The sequence below is a fragment of the Ictidomys tridecemlineatus genome, chromosome 3, assembly GCF_052094955.1.
Source record: "Ictidomys tridecemlineatus isolate mIctTri1 chromosome 3, mIctTri1.hap1, whole genome shotgun sequence".
Taxonomy (NCBI): domain Eukaryota; kingdom Metazoa; phylum Chordata; class Mammalia; order Rodentia; family Sciuridae; genus Ictidomys; species Ictidomys tridecemlineatus.
The window spans coordinates 42,225,775-42,242,071 of NC_135479.1; the positions used below are offsets into that span (position 1 = coordinate 42,225,775).

The 16,297-nt window shown below is 43.9% G+C and overlaps 1 protein-coding gene across 2 annotated transcripts in view; it reads left to right on the forward strand.

The window, feature by feature from the left end:
• Positions 1 to 16,297, forward strand: part of Supt6h (SPT6 homolog, histone chaperone and transcription elongation factor) — a 31,975-nt gene that overhangs the window by 14,290 nt on the left and 1,388 nt on the right. For both annotated transcript variants that reach the window (XM_013359797.4, XM_078042553.1), the window contains 20 exons: positions 96 to 250; positions 421 to 616; positions 1,202 to 1,341; positions 1,462 to 1,579; positions 3,671 to 3,747; positions 3,974 to 4,109; positions 4,693 to 4,830; positions 4,906 to 5,073; positions 5,672 to 5,799; positions 6,917 to 7,124; positions 7,828 to 7,975; positions 8,669 to 8,811; positions 10,556 to 10,696; positions 11,840 to 12,035; positions 12,426 to 12,664; positions 13,208 to 13,321; positions 13,492 to 13,616; positions 15,439 to 15,551; positions 15,806 to 15,883; positions 15,974 to 16,140. In XM_013359797.4, the coding sequence (XP_013215251.1) occupies positions 96 to 250; positions 421 to 616; positions 1,202 to 1,341; positions 1,462 to 1,579; positions 3,671 to 3,747; positions 3,974 to 4,109; positions 4,693 to 4,830; positions 4,906 to 5,073; positions 5,672 to 5,799; positions 6,917 to 7,124; positions 7,828 to 7,975; positions 8,669 to 8,811; positions 10,556 to 10,696; positions 11,840 to 12,035; positions 12,426 to 12,664; positions 13,208 to 13,321; positions 13,492 to 13,616; positions 15,439 to 15,551; positions 15,806 to 15,883; positions 15,974 to 16,140 (2,928 nt within the window). The remainder of the gene's footprint in view (positions 1 to 95; positions 251 to 420; positions 617 to 1,201; positions 1,342 to 1,461; positions 1,580 to 3,670; positions 3,748 to 3,973; positions 4,110 to 4,692; positions 4,831 to 4,905; positions 5,074 to 5,671; positions 5,800 to 6,916; positions 7,125 to 7,827; positions 7,976 to 8,668; positions 8,812 to 10,555; positions 10,697 to 11,839; positions 12,036 to 12,425; positions 12,665 to 13,207; positions 13,322 to 13,491; positions 13,617 to 15,438; positions 15,552 to 15,805; positions 15,884 to 15,973; positions 16,141 to 16,297) is intronic.

Sequence of the window (16,297 nt, forward strand, 5' to 3'; positions counted from 1 at the left end):
AGCTGAGCTGTCTGCCTACAAAAAGTGGCAGTCTTTTTTTTAAGGGTTAGGACCTGCCTATCCATAGACTAATGATTCCCTCTCAATGTATACAGGATGTGGATGAGGCCCACTACGCTTATTCCTTTAAGTACTTAAAGAACAAGCCTGTTAAAGAACTGAGAGATGACCAGTTCCTCAAGATAGGCCTGGCAGAAGAAGAAGGACTACTCACCATTGACATCAGCATAGATATGAAGGGAGTAGAAGGGTAAGCAGAGCCCTGGTCTGGCATCTTTCAGGAAGACTGATGGAAGCAGGGGTGCCTCATGAACCACCATTTCAGAATTGAGCAAGCCATTGTCCCTGGCTCACTCAGTGTTCATGGACATGTGGGTGTCACCTTTATCCATCCCTTATGTAGTTTGTATCTCTCCCCAGCTATGGCAATGACCAGACATACTTTGAAGAGATCAAACAATTTTACTACCGAGATGAGTTCAGCCACCAGGTGCAGGAGTGGAACCGGCAACGCACCATGGCCATTGAACGAGCATTACAGCAGTTTCTCTATGTGCAGATGGCCAAAGAGCTCAAGAATAAGTTGCTGTCTGAGGCCAAGGAATATGTCATAAAGGTGAGGATATAAGCCTGGTATGGTGGCGTACTCCAATAATCCCCACTACTTGGCTGAGGCAGGAGAAGCCAACTTAGATGACTTGGCAGGACCTTGTCTAAAAATAAAAAATTTTAAAAGCCTAGGGATGTGGCACAGTGGTAGAATAATTGCCTAGCATGCGCTTGGCACTAGGAAAAATCCCTAGTACCGTATACACAAAAATAAATAAATAAAGACTTGTCCATTCTCTGTAGTTGTGTGATTTCTCTAAAAGAACTAAGAATGAAGGAATCCCTTAGTCATCCTGTGGCCAATGTAGAAATACTGAGGCAATGTACCATATAATCTCAGAGGCAGTGGAAGCAGGGCGTGTGAGCTCTCCAACTAAGGACCCTCTCCTCCCTTTGCCCACATCAAAACATTCTTGTTTGTGTCACTGTCTCTGTGCACTGCCTTGTCTCCAAAAGCAAAATATGCTTTTGGGTTGTAAGTCTGCATAAAAAAGTAGGAGGATGTGCACATAATGAATGCACTTCTTTGCATATGTGTGTTCTTCTTTGGCACACTTGATGACCCTGATGACTAATGTGTGTCTCCTCCCAGGCCTGTAGCCGGAAGCTCTATAACTGGTTGAGGGTGGCGCCCTACCGACCAGATCAGCAGGTAGAGGAAGATGATGACTTCATGGATGAGAATCAAGGGAAAGGCATTAGAGTCCTAGGCATTGCTTTCTCCTCTGCCAGGTACCTAACTCTTCCTTCCTGCCTGCTCTACACAGTCTTTTATCTGGCTTTTCATTTTATTCTCTTTTTCATAGCTTTACATGACTGAATATTGCTCTGTTCTTTTTCTGGGGGCTGCAGAGATCACCCTGTGTTCTGTGCTCTGGTCAATGGTGAAGGAGAAGTGACAGACTTCCTCCGGCTGCCCCATTTTACCAAACGGCGAACTGCCTGGAGAGAAGAAGAGCGGGAAAAGAAGGCAAGTCTCCAGGATGGGGGTTTGTTAGCAAGTATACATCCTATAATTCAGTGGGATAAGTGTTAAGCAGCATTCCCTGCAAGACCCTGATTATCTCTGATCTGGTCACTGACTTTACATCCTGAGATCATTCTCATTCCATGGGCAGTAGATGGCACTCATGTTATCTGATTCAGAATTTTCAGAGACCTTGTGTGCTTCTGGGCTGCCTTTGTTACCTCTTTTCTCATTAGCATCTAGGTCAGATTGTTCCAGGAGCTGAAAGCCACTGGGACATGCAGCCAAACTTTTCCCGCTTTATCCTTTCAACCCTTCTTTTGCTAGGGAAAGAGGATTTAAATTCATCTCGTTGGTATACTTCTGAATTATTTTTTCTCCCATAACAGTATCTTACAATTTAATTGTCAGAGCCTCATTCAAAAAAAAAAAAAAAATAACAGAAGCTTATTTAAAATTTTTTTTTTAAATCTTAAAATGGAAATCAGAACATCAGCATAGTCCTAATAGGCCATGATTTATATAAATATGGCCCAAGTGTATTTATACCACACCTCAAGTTTAAGGCAGAAGTATAATAATCTTAAGAAATATTAACACATGCTTAGTACTCAAACAAAAGGCCCCAAACTCCTTGTCTTGTGTTCTGCTTATATTAGCATGTGACACCATGTCTAACATTAAATATCTATTTTAAGAAGGACAAAAACTATTTAGAAACTTACCCCACTGGGCATGTAGTTACTCTGGAGACCATCTGAACCTTGCCCAGCTATATTTGGGGGATGACAGAGGTATTGAATTATTCTACCTAGGAAATTAAGAGATATTGGAAAGTTGGGAGCAGCCCAAGAAAATGAGGGCCAATGGCTAAGTATTAGTGGGATATGGGTTTGGGTTCATAAAAAAAAGAGAACAGTTTTCTGCCTCTCCATTCTTCAGATCTGGCCAAGAAAAGAAGAGATGTACAACATTTCTAGAAAGGAGGAACAAAATGACACTAGAGTTAGAAATCTAGGGACTTATGGAACGTCACCAATGAGAAGTTCCCTGGGGCTCAGATAAGCCTGCTTATCAATCTCATTATCATGTGCCAGATTTTGCTTTTTGTTAACACTGCTGCCCCCCTTCACTATGTTATACTTAGATTTTCAGCAGAAGTCACACCAGAGTGGGGCACGGTGATACCTACCTGGAAGCTGAGGTGGGAGGATTGAGAGCTCAAAGCCAGTCTCAGCGAAAGTGAGGCACTAAGCAATTTAGTGAGATCCTGTCTCTAAATAAAGTACAAAATAGGTCTGGGCATGTGACTCAGTGGTCAAGTGCCCCTGAGTTCAATTCCCGGAACCCGAAATAAGAAAGAAAAAGTTATACCAGAAATGAAATAGGGAGGCTGGGGTTGTTGCTCAGCGGTAGAATGCTTGCCTAGCATGTGTAATGCACTGGGTTCAATCCTCAGCACCACATAAAAAGTAAATAAACAAAATAAAGATGTTGTGTCTATTTACAACTAAAAAAAATTTTTTAAAGATAAATAAATAAAAGAAACGAAATAGGAATCCACAAAAAAACTGTAGGATATCAAGGTGTCAAGAAGTTAGGACATAAGAACTGTAATAGGGATTCCACATTTTTGTACTAAAGAAGAGGAGACATATTTACCATGTTGACCTTTTCAAGAGGTCCTCACCCAAAAGAGGGCAAACTCCAGTTCTTTGTTTTCCTTGATAAAAACTAGGACCTGAGTGGGTGGTGGGGAAGAACTAGGGCCAATGGCTAAATGTTGGAGGGAGATGGGTTTTGGTTCACAATAAAAGAGAACAGTTTCCTACCTCTCCATTCTTCATATCTGGACAGTGGTTACTAATGTCATCAGAGTGAGTTCTAGTCAGTAGAAGGGTTAAGCAGAAGCAGGCTGGCCAGGTGTGTGGAAATGGATAATCAAGGGATAGCAACTTGGACCAGATGTTCTCTGAGACTCTTCTAGCTTTTGCTGTTCTCCAGTCTTATAAGATCTCAAGCTACATAGGGAGAAAGAACTACCTGAAATCTCCATGCTCAGAGCCAATTAGCTCTGATTTTCTTTCAATCCAGGCTCAAGACATTGAAACCCTAAAGAAGTTTCTTCTGAACAAGAAGCCTCATGTGGTGACAATTGCAGGAGAGAACAGGTAGAGGCACTGGGCTAGGCCTGGTTGAAGGCCATGACCAAAAGTAACTCATCCCTTATGGTTGAATTTGGCATTTGCCTATAATGGTTACAGAGTTTTTTGATATCCCCAGGGGATATTGTTCCTTTTTGTTTTTAAAGCTCTTTCCTCCTCACCCCATCCCAGATGAGAGACCACCCATTCCTGAGAAAATATATCCATTGACCAATATTCCTCATCTCTTCAGGGATGCCCAAATGTTGATTGAAGATGTGAAGCGCATCGTGCATGAGCTGGACCAGGGCCAACAGCTGTCTTCCATTGGGGTGGAGCTGGTTGACAACGAATTGGCTATTCTCTATATGAACAGCAAGAAATCAGAGGTAATGCTGCAGCCCCACCCTTAGGGCATACCCAGATAAGTGCTATTAATCTCAGAGATATTTAATAGGAAAAGAAAGCCCACTCTGATAAATACTTTTAAAATAAGATTAGTACTTTTCTTTTTAAAAGACGAAGTCTATATTTATTGCCAGGCACGGTAACGCATGCCTGTAATCCCAGCAGCTTGGGAGGCTGAGGCAGGAGGATCATGAGTTCAAAGCCAGCCTCAGCAACTTAGTGAGGCCCTAAGCAACTCAGTCTTTATTTTAAGACTCTGTCTCTAAATAAAATACAAAAATGGGGTGGGAATGTGAGTTAGTGGTTAAGTCTCCTGGGTTCAACCCCCGGTACACACACACAAAAAAGAAAGATTATCGCACTCTACCTGTTCACTTAACATTTGCAGAAGTTTTCCATGTTGCCAGTTATATTCATTTGGGGAGCCCCTGAGGTTAAATTGGTTCTAGGAAAAAGGGTCCTAGAAGAAAAAAGAAAGTGGCTTCAAGCCAGAATGGTTTGGATTTCCTCTTGGTGGTGGTATGAGGGGACTTTAAGGCCCTGCTAACCCTCATTTGACTCTAGGCAGAGTTCCGGGATTATCCTCCTGTACTGAGACAGGCAGTCTCTCTGGCTCGGCGCATCCAAGACCCTCTGATAGAATTTGCTCAAGTGTGCAGCTCTGATGAAGACATCCTATGTCTCAAATTTCACCCCTTGCAGGTGAGTAGATTTGACAGGCCGACTGTTGAGTAAAAAAGCACAGTAACCTTATCCCTGCCTGCTGTATGTCAATAGGAACATGTTGTGAAAGAGGAGCTGCTGAATGCCTTATACTGTGAATTTATCAACCGGGTCAATGAAGTTGGGGTTGATGTCAACCGTGCCATTGCTCATCCTTACAGCCAGGCCTTGATCCAGTATGTCTGTGGCCTGGGACCTCGAAAAGGGACCCACCTCCTGAAGGTAGGATTGTGTTAAATTAGAAAATTCAAAAATTACCATTTCATTACACATGAAGACATATTTATCAGTATGATTTGACAGATCAGGAAGACCATGGTCAGAAAGATAAAGCATCTTGTTCAGAATCACTCAACTAGTGAGAGTTACCACTTCAGACCCAGGTTGCCAAAGCTATCTTCTTCAGTACTGTACTCTAATGGCTCATAGAATAGATGGCCATATGCCATGATTTAAAGAGAAGAAAGCAAAGGAATGCTAGACGTGAATCTCAGGATAGTGGAATAATTTTTCCAGTGGGAAGAAAAAGCATTTAGCATTTTTTGATCTTCAAAAGTATTGGTAATATTCTTTTCCTTAAGATGAGTACATATTGTGTCAAACTTTCAAGTTTGCTAATTATAGATAGTCTGATGGGTATAACCTAGTTCATTAAAGAAATGATTTTAGTGGTAGATAATGTGGTTTTGTGTATAGTTAGATATTGAGTGGGGACAGAGTTCCTTTGTGGAGTCATGGAGGGCTAATAGAGAGACCTGAAAGCAAACTAAAGAGGTGGGGCATGCTTACCGTCCTGACTTACTTGAATTCTCTCCCCCAGATTCTGAAGCAGAACAACACACGCCTTGAAAGCCGCACCCAGTTGGTCACCATGTGCCACATGGGTCCCAAAGTCTTCATGAATTGTGCTGGCTTCCTCAAGATTGATACAGCCTCCCTGGGGGACAGGTGATGCCCTCTGCCTAGATGGGCCAAGAGGAATTCCCTTTGGACTTTGATTTGGGGTTTCAGGGAATTAGGGCTGCCAAAGGGCCCCAAAACATTTAAATTAGGAAATGTTTTAAAGATAAAGAGTCTTTATTTGGTCAAGAGCCCCTGACCTATGGAAAAGATCAGCTCAATTATATGAGGCTTTTTTCATGTGACAGAAACATAAAAGGTCCAATTTAGTTTATAAATTAAGGACAGAAAACACAGATTCTGTTCAGTGAACACAAACTTATTTTGTTATTATGGTTTGATGCAGCCATATAAGGGTGGGAATAGCAGGGGCAATGGAAAAAGTGTGGGTATGAACAGATATGGAAGGGGGAGAGAGATTTGTTATGTTTTAAGATGATGTTATTGAGAGAAAGTTCTATTCACTTGGACTTTGGACTTCACTATTGACCTCTTCCTCTCCAGAAGTTATCAACTCAGTCTTTGGAGGATCTTTTCCACGGGCACATAGCTCCTCATTCAGTAATGGAAGTCAGTGGGGAAATAGGCTTCAAGTTCTAAAACTTCATTTTCCACTCAGCTTTGCTGTAACACTCCACGAATAACATAGGTCCATGTGAGTGCACGGGCAAGACCAGCCTGGGAAGGCTTTATGGGGGAAAATAGCTGTCAGAAAATTCTCAGAGGTCTTTTTTTCCCCCTTCTGGTTTTATCTTAAGACTCATAAAAGTTCATTATATAAAATTCAACATATATAAATATTATGCAGAAAGTGGAAGTCCCCCATAATCCCACCCCCCAGAGATAACTACCATAACAATTTTTATGTATATTATAGTTTTTCTAAATTTTATTTTTGCTATGCATTTACTAACTACCCATTTACTACAAAAATGGGATCATATGGTTCATAGTGTTTTGCAGTGCATTTTTCACTTATCAGTATATCGTGGCCATCTTCCCATATCAGCACACATAGATCTACCTCATTCTTTTTAATGGCTGTATGGTGTTCCATCGTATGGAGGTGCCCTGATTTATTTAACCAGTTCCCCATTGGTGGACATTGGGTTGCTACTAGAAGCTTCTCCTTCTATATCCTGCTCCTTTTCTGCCTTTCCTTTAGCACTGACTCATACATTGAAGTCCTTGATGGTTCTCGTGTCCACCCTGAGACCTATGAGTGGGCTAGGAAGATGGCTGTGGATGCCCTGGAATATGATGAATCGGCTGAGGATGCCAATCCTGCAGGAGCCCTTGAAGAAATCTTGGAAAACCCAGAGCGACTCAAGGACTTGGACCTTGATGCCTTTGCAGAAGAACTGGAGAGGCAGGTGGGTGAAAGTATGGAAAACCTGGCAGAAAAACCCATCACAAGTGGCCAGAGAAACCTTATGTTAGTAGAATGGCAGACTTGATCCTCTATTATCCCTGAGCATGTGCTATCAGGTCTCTCAAGGAAAGTTTTAGCCTGCTTCTTAAGGAGCCACAGAAGTCTTTGATGTTGGTAACTATAATTATGAAGAGCAGGTAGGAATTATCAGAGTATCATCACTACAGTTTCCTTCTAGGCCTCTTTCCTCCTTTCTGACTGCAACTTTGCATATATCTGTTTTACACACAGGATTTCATGAAGCATTTTCAGTACACAACAGTGCCCCTTGCCTAATTTTAAAAACTTCCTTTAGCCAGGCATGGTGGCACATGCCTATAATCCCAGCTACTTGGAAGTCAGAAGCCAGAGGATTGAAAGTTCAAGATCACCCTAGGAATCTTAGCAAGACCCTTTCTCAAAATAAAAAATAGAGCTAAGCATATGGTACATACTTGTAATCCTACCTACTACTGGGTTCTAGGCCAGCTTGGGCAACATAGTGAACATAGTAAAACCCCATCTCAAAAGGAAAAAAAGAAAGTAACCTTTACTAAATGTCTAAAAGAAAGAAGAGAAGAATCCCAGCTAGCCTACTCCCTTCATTGCCCTGGTTTAGGTTGGGGAACAGTTGCAAGGCTTTTCCTGATGAGCATCTTCCTTAGGGCTATGGCGACAAACACATCACATTATATGACATCCGGGCAGAGCTGAGCTGTCGGTACAAGGACCTCCGAACAGCCTACCGCTCTCCCAACACCGAAGAGATCTTTAATATGTTAACCAAAGAAACTCCAGAGACTTTCTACATTGGTAAGTTCTGGGGCTGTATTTTTTGTTGGGGAGGAGGATACAGTGGAGAATGAAAGAACACTTACAGTATACATCAAACCAAGCAGTGAAAGCAGTGGTTCCATTAGAACAAGGCAGATCTATATTATAGGTGGGGAATACCAGAAAATCTTTTAAAATAATAGAAAGTAGGAGCCGGGAGTGGTTGCGCATGCCTGTAATCCCAGTAGCTCAGGTGGCTGAGACAGGAGAATAGCAAGTTCAGAACCAGCCTCAGCAAAAACAAGGCGCTAGGGATGTGGCTCAGGGGTTGAGTACCCCTGGATTCAATCCCCAGAACCCCTTGCTCCTGCTCCCCCCCCCCCCCACCGCCAAAAAGAATGTAGGGGTTTGGGGCTGGGATCGTGGCTTAGCAGTAGAGCCCTCATTTAACACGTGCAAAGCCCTGGGTTCAATCCTCAACACCACATAAAAATAAATAAATAAATAAAATAAAGGTATTGTGTTCAACTACAACTGAAAAATAAATATTAAAAAAATAATAATAATGCAAGAGTCTGACATGGTGGCACACACCTATAGTCCCAGCTAGAGTACCCCAGGGTTCAATCCCAATATGGCAAAAGGAAAAAAAGTTCTGTCACTAAAAGGTTGGTGGGAAGGAGTCACCTCTCTTGTTTTCAGTCTGTTACCTGTTCTCTCCTTTGCCTCCAGGAAAGCTCATTATCTGCAACGTCACTGGCATTGCTCACAGGCGTCCACAGGGTGAAAGCTATGACCAGGCAATCCGCAATGATGAGACAGGGCTGTGGCAGTGCCCCTTCTGTCAGCAAGACAATTTCCCTGAACTAAGTGAGGTATAAACTGCATTGTTATCATAATTATAATCATTGGGCTTCTTTAATTGAATGGCTTGATCTACAAAGGAATCAAAAATGGTATTTTAGATCATGCTTTTACCAAACAAGTACACAAAAAAGAAAGCAGGGGTAGAGTATTTATAGGTGTTTAACATGAAGTCCCTCTATATGCTTCTGAGCTATATATTTTCCTTTATTCTGGAGCAGTCACCTAGCCCTAAGCAGTCACCTTAGTCTCATTCTCTGATCAGCTCATTCCACCCTATTATGGAAGTAAGGATTTGTATTTCTTGCCTATACAGTAGTCTTAGCATCCCCATACTTACTTTCTTTTTTTTTTTTAATATTTATTTTATTTTTTAGTTTTCGGCGGACACAACATCTTTTGTTTGTATGTGGTGCTGGGGATCGAACCCAGGCCGCACGCATGCCAGGCGAGCGCGCTACCGCTTGAGCCACATCCCCAGCCTCCCCATACTTTCTTGTTAGAAGATATCTGTAGGGGGCTGGGGTTGTGGCTCAAGCGGTAGCGTGCTCGCCTGGTATGCGTGCGGCCTGGGTTCCATCCCCAGCACCACATACCAACAAAGATATTGTGTCCGCCGAGAACTAAAAAATAAATATTAAAAATATTCTCTCTCTCTTGGGCTGGGGATGTGGCTCAAGCGGTAGCGCGCTCGCCTGGCATGCGTGCGGCCCGGGTTCGATCCTCAGCACCACATACCAACAAAGATGTTGTGTCTGCCGAGAACTAAAAATAAATATAAAAAAAAAAAATTCTCTCTCTCTCTCTCTCCTCTCTCACTCTCTCTTTAAAAAAAAATATTCTCTCTCTCTCACTCTCTCTTAAAAAAAAATATTTAAAAAAAAATGAAGATATCTGTAGGGCTGGGGATGTGGCTCAAGCGGTAGCGCGCTCGGCTGGCATGCGTACGTCCCGGGTTCGATCCTCAGCACCACATACAAAGATGTTGTTTCTGCCGAAAATAAAAAATATATATTAAAAATTCTCTCTTTCTCTTTAAGAAAAAAAAAAGAAGAAGGTATCTGTAAAAACTGGGTGTGATGGAATGTGTCTGTAATCCCAGCAATTTAGGAGACTGAAGCTGGAGAATCATAAGTTCAAGTCTAGCATGGGCCTAACCCTTTCTCAAAGTAAAAAATGAAACGTGCTGGGGATCAATTGCCAGTACTGCAAAAAAAGAGAAATCTATTTTTTCTCTTAAATATTTATATTATCAATAGGTTCAGTTTTTATATTCTCAACATTTTTAACTTTTCCCCATATTCTACTAGACATCATCTGCCTTTCTGATGTCATTGAAACCACCCAAAGACTTTTTTGGGCCTTCATATACTATTAGGCAGATTTTCTCAATTTTACCCAATAGAAGAAGCTGATATGAATTATCCAAGAGACAACCAAAGGATGTCTGATTCACTTAGTGAATTGTTCTGAGAAGTCTGACACAGACAGTTCTGATGCTTGCTAGGGCAGAACACAATAGGAGTGGCCTTGGTTGGAGCTAGAGGGTTGTAGATTAGAGAAGCATGGCCCATGGTACCAAGCATCAGCTATGAGTCAAAGAATGCTGTAGATGTTACAGTTGTGTCCTAGCAGGAGTCAAGTTTTCAGACCGGTGCCAGACCTCAGTGGTAAAATAAATTATAGCACCCCTGAGTGCTCTTTTCTGAACATGTGAATCTTAATAATGAACCTTCTCTCCTTGTGCTTCTTCAGGTCTGGAATCATTTTGACAGCGGGTCATGCCCAGGCCAGGCCATTGGTGTCAAAACCCGGCTGGACAATGGTGTCACTGGCTTCATCCCCACCAAATTTCTTAGTGACAAAGTGGTAAAGCGGCCAGAGGAGCGAGTGAAGGTAAATGATTGGCCTAGGGATATAGGACAGTCTTTAGCCACCCTAGTTAGACTTACTTTGGGCTGTCCCCACTAGAAGTTAAGCTCTGTTCCCAGTGGCTATTGGTGGAGAGAGTGTCAGGGAGGATTTATAACTAGCTTGCAGAAGCCAGGGTGAGAAGCATCTGAATGAGTAGCAGCTTTTGTTCACTGCTTTTGTGCAATTCTGCCAGTTGTGAGCCCTTTCAGAGAGTGTTCTTTTCCATTGTGGGAAACTGCAGCTTAGGCAGAGAACAGAAAACAGGGCCCAGCGTCATGTGCTGCAAAATAGGAAGTCTCTGCCTGTTTCTCCAAGGCCAGGCAATACTCCTCTGGGAGATGGGAAAGGAAGTGTGGCATAGCCCATGTACAGAGCACTTCTGGGGTTTCACAGCAGAACCAGAAAACACAGCAGAAAATTTCAAATGGTTTCTGCCCAAGAGGATTGGAAGTAAATTTCTAAGTTCTTTAGGTCTTAGTATTATCCTGCCATAGCTACCATTTATTATATACCCACTAAACATCAGCACTCCACATTGGTGTTTGCTCTCTCTAGTCCTACAACCTGATGGGAATTCCCTCCCCCCCCCAGAGAAATTCAGGTGTCTTTTCAAGATCATCCAGTCAGTGACATGGGTAGGGCCAGATCTGCCTAGTTCTCCAGTTTTAAGTGTTATAAACCGGGAAATGTTTGGGCTCAGAAGGGCTAGGGAAAAACATTCCTAATAACAAATCTTAGAAGATTTTCAACATGAGGAGGGCCATGCAGAGTGACTGATAATAGGGCTCTCAGAAAACAGCTATTACTTTGCTTCCCCTCCAAAAGGACAAACCCTGGGAGCAGTAACCAGCCAACTTCATGGAAAAAGGGAAGAGTACAAGTGACAGGATAGATTCCAGCAGGCTCCAGTTGTTTTTCCTGCCTAGAGTGGGAAGGGCCATTGCGGGCTTGGCCTGTAGGCTGCATAGCATGCTCATCCCCTGACTACTCCCCTGCCATTTAGTAGCAGGCTATCTTTGAGCAGGTCCTACCTTCCTGCCTGGACTTTGGTTTTCTCATATGTGAAGTAGGGCATAGGGCCAGATAATCTTTGTCCCTTCCAGCTCACATATTCTGTGGATGTAGGTGGGAATGACTGTTCACTGCCGCATCATGAAGATTGACATTGAGAAGTTTAGTGCAGACTTGACCTGCCGTACCTCGGACCTTGTGGACAGGAACAATGAATGGAAACTGCCCAAGGACACTTACTATGACTTTGATGCTGAAGCAGCAGACCACAAGCAGGAGGAAGACATGAAACGGAAGCAGCAACGGACCAGTGAGTTTGCCTACCACCATACCCTTTGTCTTGGCAGCTATGCTGCTATAGGACTCAGGCCACAGGGTGCGTGTATATCATTGTCCCAATAGGAGTGGGGTCTCAGCTTCAGGATACTGAGGTCTGGAGTCATCATGAAAAGGAGTCATGGGTAGCATGATCCAGAGTCTCTTGGATTACATTTTGTTTGTAAAGGCTTGTAACTCTCAAAGCATCATTGTCTCAGAATCCCAGGAACCCAGGCTAACATATCATTCATATCAGAGAATTCAGGCCCAGAAAGGGTGAAAGAGTTTCAGAATCCCATAGTGAGTCAGAATCCGGTGTGTCCCATTGCTGCTACCTCTTATCTCCATCACCTGATCTGTACTTCTCTCCTGCCCTTTCCAGCATACATCAAGCGAGTGATTGCACACCCATCCTTCCATAATATCAATTTCAAACAAGCAGAAAAGATGATGGAAACCATGGATCAGGGTGACGTGATCATCCGACCAAGCAGCAAGGGTGAGAACCACCTGACAGTGACCTGGAAAGTCAGTGACGGCATCTACCAGCATGTGGATGTGCGGGAGGAGGGCAAGGAAAATGCCTTCAGCCTTGGCGCTACTCTTTGGATCAATAGTGAGGTGAGAGCCACACCTGGCCACCTGTAAGCCCCATTCCTGATTCTAGAAACAAGCCCTTCCTGGTTACTTTCACCTGATAGTTGTAACTTGGATGCATTGTACATAATTTAGCTGTAGAACAGCAAAACAGGAGGTGTTTGGTAGAATGAATCGTTTTATTGGTTTTTATATATTTTTCCCTTCCTTCCTATCCTCCACATTGTAGAATGAACTACTTGGAGAGAGCCAGTGAGGAAGCAGAGATAACAGTATATGTACGCATACACATACCAGATTTCTTGTTCCTGTGTTTAGGAAGAGAAATCTAGTGATGTTCCCTGTTTTTTCAGTCAGGACCTAAAGGACATAATGTCCCGTAAGCCAGTGTGTCTGGACATGATTCAAAACTATGGATCAGTCAAGGGGACCTTGTAGTGAAGTGAGGCTTTGGCAGGACCAGAAAGCCCACCACCTGCCATGGTTTTTATTTAGGGTGAATTTGATGAAAGGCCAGGAGTCTCACCTCTGAATGTGACATGCGGGGTCTTTATCTTCTTCCCTCAGGAATTTGAAGACTTGGATGAGATTGTTGCCCGCTATGTTCAACCCATGGCATCCTTTGCCCGGGACCTTCTTAACCACAAGTATTATCAGGATTGCAGTGGTGGGGACCGCAAGGTGAGCCCAGGACCTCTGAGGGATGGCACCTTACAGGCTCTTAAGGATGTATGTTTTCCCTTAAGTGTAGGGGATGCTCAGATGGTGAAGGAAGTGAACATATATATGCACCAGACATTTTGTACCAAGCATGCTGCTGTCCCAACCTCTCCCCCTCATTTTACCCCCAGAAATTAGAGGAGCTGCTCATCAAAACTAAGAAGGAGAAGCCCACCTTCATCCCTTATTTCATCTGTGCCTGCAAGGAACTGCCCGGCAAGTTCCTCCTGGGATACCAGCCCCGGGGTAAACCCAGGTGAGCACTGGTGCTGAGGAGGTGCTGCCGCTGGGGTCCACAAACAGGCTAGAAGGGAGTTGTATCCCACTGGTTCTGCCTGCCTTTCTCCTCTTATTTGTTCAGAAAGGAGGTGGAGGTTGGAGGTGGGGAGTAAGGGTGATGATTTACAGACACACAAAAAAAAAACAGAGACAAAAAAAAAAAACTGAGAAAGACATATTCAACAGCACTGAAAAAGAAGTTTCCTTCACCTCACTTCCTTGCCAAAGAGCGATGGGCAATACCAGGCACTCTGACCTGACTGGCAAGACTGGAGTAGCACAGTGGTCTCCTCTCTCCCTGCTTTACCCTCCCTAGGGCTCTCAATATACAGCACTCGATGCTGCAATGTGTTGACTCTTTCTTGTGCCCACATTGAAGGTGTGGGTCAGGAGCATTTCTGTGTCTCCTGCTGTGCTCCCATCTATACATGACTGGCAGGCTGCCTTCCTCAAGGCATCCTTTACTACTGTGTCCCTCTAGCTCTTTTTGAACCTGAAGGATAAATGGTTTCTTTAGTCTGCTTTGTTTAATCTGTTGCACATGCTGGTGAGCACACCAGCCTTCTCTGCACAGGCCCTGCCCCATCCTCCCCTTGGCTCTCCACCCAGATATGGACATTTCTGCTCTTATGCCCTTACTGACCACATGTGATGCACTGCTTTGACTGTATTAATGGGTCTCGTTGGCCAAGTGATAAAGAGCCCTACATTCTAGGCCCTGCATTTGGACATATCCAGAGTGTCGTGCTTCTTTTCTGAGAAGCCATTTCTGATTTCACCAACATGCCTCCAGAAGATGGCGGGCAGGGCTCTGGAACTAAAACTGTTTCATTAAGAACAGTTGAGCAAGCTGGAGACATATATCTAGGTACATATTTGGTGTGATAGCTTCCTGTGGACTCCTTGCACATTCTCCTTATGTGACAGAGTTCACACTTGGAGAAGATTTAGTAAGCAGATTTCAACTGAGTTAAGTGAGAACTTTGCCACACTAAACATTGTCTTTGGGCAGTTGAGAAATTCTCCTTGACCGAGTATAACCTGTGTTTAGTGTTGTGGTAAGCTCATTTAGTCTTTAGACCCACCCTGTGGATTTCAGTGCTGTTGTCTTCATTTTATAAATGAAGTAGAAACTCAGGTTTAGTATCTTGGTACAGCATCACTTAGGTAACAAGTGGCAAAGTTCAAGTCAGAACTGAACCCAGAGTCCCTCCTTTTCTCTTCCCCTGCCCCCAGTACTGAAAATTCAACCCAGGGGCACTCTACCACTAAGCTACATCCCCAATCCTTTCCAGCCCTTTTATTTTTTATATTGAGATAGGGTGTCATTACATTGCCCAGACTGACCTTAAAACTGGAATCTTCTTGCCTCGGCCTCCCAACCAAAGCCCTTCCTCTTAACCACTTTGCTGTTCTTGGAAGTATCTGATAAGGGCAGATTAACCACTTTCCAGGAGCACTACAGAAATTCCCACACTTTGGTACCCAGGAAAGCCCCATCTGCCTAACATTCTGTGACCTCGGTCTCACCCTTCCCTTCACACTGCAGCCCATATGTCATTCCTCCATTAAACTTTCCTTCACAGCCTATATGCAGCACACAGGGGCTGCTGACTCCTTGGCCTTGACTGCACTCTGCTATGTGTAACTCCCCTCACAGGATCAGGAACAGGCTTTGTCATCTCTCCTTTCCCTCAGCACCCATTCTGGCTACTTCACATGGTGGACATCTGTTCTGGTCATTCTCTCATAGAGGGCTGCAAGTGGAATCTAATATATGTTTCCATCTAAAACCCCAGGATAGAATATGTAACGGTGACTCCTGAAGGATTCCGGTACCGAGGCCAAATTTTCCCAACTGTAAATGGGCTCTTCAGATGGTTTAAGGATCATTACCAGGATCCTGTGCCAGGTGAGTTCTTGTGTCTCCTGACTTATAGGGTATAGTTGGAGGAACATGACTCAAGTGATCACTGGCCTCTAGGGGAGAGGGGAAGGGTAGGCTGTCATTGTAGCTGGGAGCAGGAATGTTATGACTGCAAGGTTCTCCAATGGGCCTGTGCAATTTCCCCTTCACCTATCTTAATACCTCTTCTAGCCCCTGAATTAGGAAGCCAGAAATAGGTTTCTGGATGGACATAACTAACAATAGCCATTTCCTTACAGGCATTACCCCCAGTAGCAGCAGCAGAACAAGGACACCTGCCTCTATCAATGCTACTCCTGCCAACATCAACCTTGCAGGTGGGGCACTCGGGCCTGGGTCTATGGAAGGGCTGGAACCAGAGGAACTTTCACTTTTTACATGCCATCCTCTTCTTTATGTGCTTACAGATCTGACACGGGCTGTGAATGCCCTACCCCAGAACATGACTTCGCAGATGTTCAGTGCCATTGCTGCTGTCACAGGCCAGGGACAGAACCCTAATGCCACCCCAGCCCAGTGGGCCTCCAGCCAGTATGGCTATGGAGGCAGTGGAGGGGGCAGCAGCGCTTACCATGTACGTGGCTTGGGGAGGGGTTATCTATACAGTGTGGGGAATAGCAAGAGGGAACAGACATCTTTTACCAACCCAAGTCCTATAGACACCTCTGGCTGTGCCCACAACAAAGGGCTTCATATGCAGAGACGGCTTCCTTAACCTTAGGAACCATTAC